The following is a 6,376-nucleotide window of genomic DNA, read 5'->3' on the forward strand; positions in this document are numbered from 1 at the left end:
TTTACTCGTCCGAGTGATTCTTGTTGGACCCTTCACCATCTGTTGAAAATTGTGTTTTGACATTATCCTATAACCTTTGTTGCAACTTATATATATATATAATATTGTTAGACGTGGCGCTGAATAAACAAACATTATTTTCCAGTTTTAGGACTACGGTGTTCAACAAAACCAAGAAAGAACTATGGTAAAACATCGCTCCAGCACCTAGAGAGAGTGGGAAATCTTCAGTTTATGAATATAATTTAAAAGGCAATTAGGCAACATGTTCAATAAAGTGCAACATGCATCCTTCGTAATTTACAATTTCATTATTTGCATGAAAACAGTGCCATTAATGTGGTATTTTAGTAATATTGTTGAGCAGGAATAAATCAACTAGCGGTTAGTCATGTAGCCTACTTCTCATAGGCAGTAAATCCCTTTGAAACCAGGAACTGTTGCGTACGTAGTTTGAATTAGCTTTCGCTTTTACTTCGGCAGGAAAACCAAAAAACACCAAAACGAACAAACGCCGTAGAAGGACTGAGTGCAGGCTACTTTGAAAGAAGGATTTGGAAAATTAAGTCTAAATTTCTGAGTAATAGGCTAGCCTATGATGATAATCGCTTGTTAATGAGAACAGGTATGGGTGTAATTCATGTTTAAACATTTTAGGTCGAATAGAATGTAAGTTGCAAACTGCAGCCTGTTTTAGATTTTTACATTTGGTATACATTACTTCATAATAAGTCTGATGCATATCGCATGGATATACAACGATTATAAAAATATAGGCGATATAATTACGCTACACATTCTGAAAGATAGAAATTGCCGACTGTAGCCTATAGGCCGACTGTACGATTTAAACCAATGAACGTATAACGTTCCTATTGATAATGCAATGGTATTTAATCAAGGTTACATTTCTATTTATCATCATATGCCTAACTATAAAGTATATTTTTAAAATGGTTCATGTTTTTAGATATGTCCCTTAATTTCCCCAGGTTTAATTCACAATGGATTCATTGAAAAGAAAAGAGGCCGTAAGTCTAAAAGGCTATAATTAATTATGCCAGTTTCAGTTTAAACGTCCAGATGACGATCGGGTTTTGAATGAGGTTGAATTGATATAGAGGGACACAGGCGCCACCAGCCATTTTGGATCCCCACCACCCAGGCCATGTAATTTAGCATGTTTGAATGTAATTTAAATATAGTTTACTTGGAAATATTACTCCCCATCTCCTGGAAGAAAAATAGATACATACATATAAAAATAAGATATATTTAAACAATTAAACGCGTATATATTGTTCAATTAAACAAGTATCGATTGTTCTCTATGGCTCACGCTTTTTTCGAATTAAGCAGCATCACAATGATTGCTCCTCTGAAGAACGGCAACAGTTTGTTGAGGCAAAAGAGGAGCTGGAGAAATGGAAGGTACTGTAATGTGAAAGATCAAACTCCAATAAGGACAGTTCTCTGAACAGTAATAACAAACATATATTAAAATGGTTCTTACAACAGTCAACATTTCTAGTCTTGGGATCACATACAGTGCTGTTTTTTTATTATTCTTCTCAGAAAGTTAATTTGTATGTTTTATAACAGTGGAGTCTCCTTCATAGGCAGATTTAATGCATTTGGTATAGCCAATCAAGCATGTCCTACTGCCATGCATGAGTTTTATTTGATTAAAATCTGACTTTTCTTTTATTCACACCTTCTAATAAGCTATTTATTGTTAATAACCTTTTATTGTTTTTGTTTGATTCAGAGGAAAGTTGAAGAAGCAGATAGCAAAAAAGCAAAGCTGTTAATTGAAAAACTGGATTCTGAAGATGCCAAGAAACAGGCCGAGAAAGAACTGATCGCTCTTGCTACACAGCAACAGAAGAGGGAAGACAGCTCTTTGGAAGTGAAGAAAGTACAAGAGGTGGATGCACAGAATGCCCATACCCCTCTCAATCAAAATATTAATAATTATTAAAAACCCATTTGCTACAGAACCACAATAAAATAATAAACAACACAAAACTAAGCCTAGCAATCTAGTCATTACTGGTACATCACTGGGCAGATCTCCCCAGCACCCAGTCAGGCAACATTCCATACGCAATACGTGCGGCAAAATTTAAATGTTTAATTACTATGGTACTTTCCTTACATTCTACTATCACACTTTGCTATTAGGCTTATTTATTGGTCCATTGAAAAATTTTATTTCCACTTATGTTTCAGAACAATTTTTTGGATTTGGAGAAAAGTAACAGTGCACTGCTGGAGCAGCTGAAGAAATTTCGAACAATCCTGAAGAATAAAAAGGCGGAGTGTGCCAATGTCCAGCTCAAGGTATGAGGTCAGCTATGGGGAAGTCTGTGAAAAATGCCTGAAGAATCCAGTTATGGTGTCCTACAGTAGACATGCTATGTCACGCATTCCCCCAGATTAATGCAGAAATCCCAGAGAAGAAGGTGGTGTTTACTGGGGTGGAAAAGACGACAAGGGATGCAAACTATGACAACACCATGGCCGTGTTCTCCATCACCCAGAGACCCACCTTTCTACTGAAGGGCTGCCAGGCCCTCATCACTTTTGAGGAAGAGGAAGGTAGATCCCCAGCATCTGTTTATCTTCCCTGTTTGTTGGTTTACCTTCTTGTTGTGTACACCTGATCCTACAGTGCAGTGACAAAGTATTTCCCCTTCCTGTTTTCTTCTGTAATATTAGACAAATGGAACCAGAGTAAAGCCAAAGCAGATCATTTCATTTACTTAAGTTATCAAACACCCATGTCACCCCTGTGAAAAATTCTTATAATTTCATATCAGTTTTTCACATCGCTGTGGAGGAAACTTTCAACTCTTCTTTGCAGAACTGCTCGTTTCAGGTGCTGCCACAGCATCTCTATTGGGTTCAAGTAAAGACTTTGTCCTTTGACATTTTCACCGCACTGTATGTCTGGTACTGATCCTAAAACTACCCAATATGTAAAAAAACTACAACTGTTCAGACAGAGCAGTTTTTTCAGGGGTCATTTATACGGGGGTAATTTATATGGGTTTCTGTTTTCTAGTGGCTGCAAAAATCCTCAATCAAGCCACCTGCCCAGTGATGTTTGGCACCAAGAGGGTATGTGTGACCCCACAGCCTGTGACCCTGGAGCCCTCAGTGAAATTTGAGGTTTGGATCCAAAGTCTCTGATCTGTGTTTTACACAAAGGTTAGGTGATACAGTAGAGTGGAATGATGTTCATAGAGAGCTTGGCTAATGTTGACTTTTAATTTAGTAATGATTGGATCTCATGCACTTGTCCTTCCGCTGTCCTCAAGTGAGAGGTAAAATGTAAATAAATTAAACAAAGTTGAGTGGGACTAATGGGAGCAGGGTCTTAAAAATGCTATGGCTCACTCTCTGACTAATGAATGGTTTCCTCATAATGACAGTGTCTTTATTTTAGCACTAGAAGGTGCAGTAAGTCATTATGAAAGAAATACACAAAGCTAGTTGCAGTTCCTTGGGCTGTCCCCTTTCTGTTGTACTGCCGTGCCATACTGCACCAGACTGCAATCTCCTGTGAACGGGGGTCTCCTCTTGACCACACAGGTACACATGCAAGTCTCCAAGAGGAAGATATGCTTTTCAGACGCCGCTCCCATCTTACCGGAAGAGCACATGAAGGACTGGCTGGAGGCTTGTTTTTCTAAACCCAGCCGCGGAGGAGGGGAGGTGGTGGATGTGACCTACAACAAGAAGAGAGGATCAGGACAGGTCACTTTTCTCAACACTGGAGGTCAGTGCATTCTAGAATTGCATTAGCATAGAATGTATTTCTATCATACTGTAACAGTCTAGTGCTTACAGTCACCGACATGTCTTGTACATGGAACATTTCAGGAACATTGAATTTATATGTTAATTGCTTTAATGAATAGTCATGGGAGTAAAATAATAAAACTAACACTTTTTTACTTTTAGTTGCAGAGAATTTGACCCTCAAGAACAAATACTGCCTGGACACCAATCGTAAAATTGCTGTCAGCACTTTTCCTAGTCTGGAATACCAACTGAAAAACTTTCAGGTGTGGTGCTAATCCCTGGACCTTCTTTCTGGCATCCATCACTAGTTTTTCCTGTTTAGCATTGCTTTTTAGCTGTGTCAGTATTGAACATGCAAAACCTGTTATGAAGGGCTGGGCTTTATTGACTCAGGACATGATAAAATAATTTTACTGGTTGTGAATGTATTTACATTTGTATGGGAGGCCTGAAGTGGCTGGTAGCGTGTTGTGTGGTGGCTTGACTACCTGTGACTGGTTCCAGACTTTCTCCAGGGTGACCAAGCGGACGGTTCTACTGGACGGGATTGAGGACATCCAAGATGAGGAAGACCAACAGGACATCCTGGAAATTCACTTCCAGAAACCGACCAACAATGGAGGAGAGGTGGATACCATCAAGTACCTCTCCAAAGGGAAAGATGCTGAAGCGTACTTCACTGAGGACACCCTTTAGAAATCAAAGATTGATTATCCAGTTTTAAATAATAGGGAATAAGATTTTAGGAATAAAAATATTATAAAACCTGTGATGGCAATTAATTGTGCAATTAATATAATATTATTATTTCATTTTACCAGGGTTTTCGACTAATTCAAGAATTTTATGAATTCTGAAACACACCAGTTGTTGAATGCCAGTCCAGTGCTTATTCAATGGTTTTATATGTGCTCCTTTTTGTGACATCTTTCAAATGATGTTTTGCATAATGTCAGTTTACTCAAGAAATATCAGTGCCATTTATATGTGAGAAGCAATGCTTTACAAAATAAGTCATTTCACCTACTGCAAGGAAAACAAATATCTGATATTGGTTGTGGAAAGCTGTTGTGGAAAGCTGTAAATGTATTCAAATACTTAGAAAGACAAATATGGTGCGTGTTTTGCTTGTGAAAAAAGGTCAGTTTGGGAAAGGTTTATTGATGCATCACAAATAATTTGACATGGAACAAAATTATTAAAGTGCAGATCCACTGGTATGTTTTGTAATGTTCCATGCATTGTAGCCCTAGGATTGTAAAAAAGTTGACTGAATACAATTTTTTATTTAATTGCAAAAATATTTTTTGAAATAACATTTTCTTTACATAGTTCTGAATACTGAGTATGTAAAATATTGAATCTAAAAAATATTAAAGAAATCAACTAAATTATAGAAAAGTAGTTTTTGTCAGACTGCCCAAATGAAGACATAATTCCTGTTGTTAAACCTGTAAGTGTGTAGTGTGGCGGAACAATAAGTGTCAGGGCAAGAAGTTCAAACATGTGCCAGGCATACTTCTTGCTACACATTAAAAGTATGCAGAATTATAGACATAAGGCACACAGTGCATAAGCTGATATAGTATCTGTGCAGCACTCAAAGCATGGAAAAAAAACTCTTGAAATTGCACTTGATGAATTATGTAATAAAGTAAAAATGATTGTAGATACAATTAAGGAATTGTGAATGGAAATGCGTGTTCTCATTAGACTATGTATGATGTAATGGCTTTGCGAACAATGTGGTAAAACTGAACCACTCATAATTGGGTTAAGACCACATAAATTCAAATACATTGTTTTTATAGGGCCTGTTACGGGACCTATATTAGGCATGGACATATTGTCAGAATTACAAGCATTCACTGACATTAAGCAGGTGAGCACCTTGAAACCTCAAAAGTTGTTTGAATTGTCTGCAGGAACATCTGGAACATTCCAGAATTACCCCCCTTTAATCACCTGACAGGTTATCAAGTGTTTTAGCAGGGGAACCAGTTATGACCCACCTCTGAAAGAGTACTCCATTAGTAGCTGTGAAAGACATCAATGTTTTGGAAAGTGGAGACATAATACAGAAATGTTCCGCTGGCACTCACACACTATATCATAGTGACCCTGGATCAGGCTGATGCTATCTTGAACTTTTCTTGTCCCACAGTTGTGAAAAGGCTTAATAAAGTGTTTTGTTTTAATCATGCCCACACATCAGACTATGTGTACACAGTACAACCGACCACTATCTGAATTACTGAAAGTCAATCCTGCGATCACAGACACCTTGAGGTGTGGAGAGACAAAGGGGTGTCAGAGACTTTGCTGGAAAACAGCAGTGTTCATGGTTCAAGCTACATGTATAATAGTAAAACAGTCACAGGTTTTGTGGTTTTTGATGATTTCACCACTAAAACAATCACTTTTATGCGAAGAACTCCCTCAGACTCTAGACAGGGTTATCGACTTGGACATCCGGATTAAGTCTTGGTTGCAAGACCGGCATACCGAGAGACAGTCTCTATGTGGTCTGCACCTCGTCAGACTAGTCTCAGATGGCCCAAATCCA

General features: G+C 38.0%; 1 protein-coding gene across 1 annotated transcript; it reads left to right on the forward strand.

The window, feature by feature from the left end:
* Positions 1 to 487: 487 nt before the first annotated feature.
* On the forward strand, positions 488 to 5,201 carry LOC133124757 (N-myc-interactor-like). The gene is made up of 10 exons (XM_061236209.1): positions 488 to 625; positions 993 to 1,031; positions 1,360 to 1,431; positions 1,769 to 1,927; positions 2,233 to 2,343; positions 2,439 to 2,601; positions 3,068 to 3,174; positions 3,598 to 3,784; positions 3,970 to 4,073; positions 4,315 to 5,201. The coding sequence occupies exons 2-10, from the start codon at positions 1,005 to 1,007 to the stop codon at positions 4,504 to 4,506; spliced, it is 1,122 nt and encodes a 373-aa protein (XP_061092193.1). The 5' UTR covers positions 488 to 625; positions 993 to 1,004; the 3' UTR covers positions 4,507 to 5,201.
* Positions 5,202 to 6,376: the final 1,175 nt, after the last annotated feature.

This window comes from Conger conger, chromosome 3 (genome assembly GCF_963514075.1).
Source record: "Conger conger chromosome 3, fConCon1.1, whole genome shotgun sequence".
NCBI classification, from domain to species: Eukaryota; Metazoa; Chordata; class Actinopteri; order Anguilliformes; family Congridae; genus Conger; species Conger conger.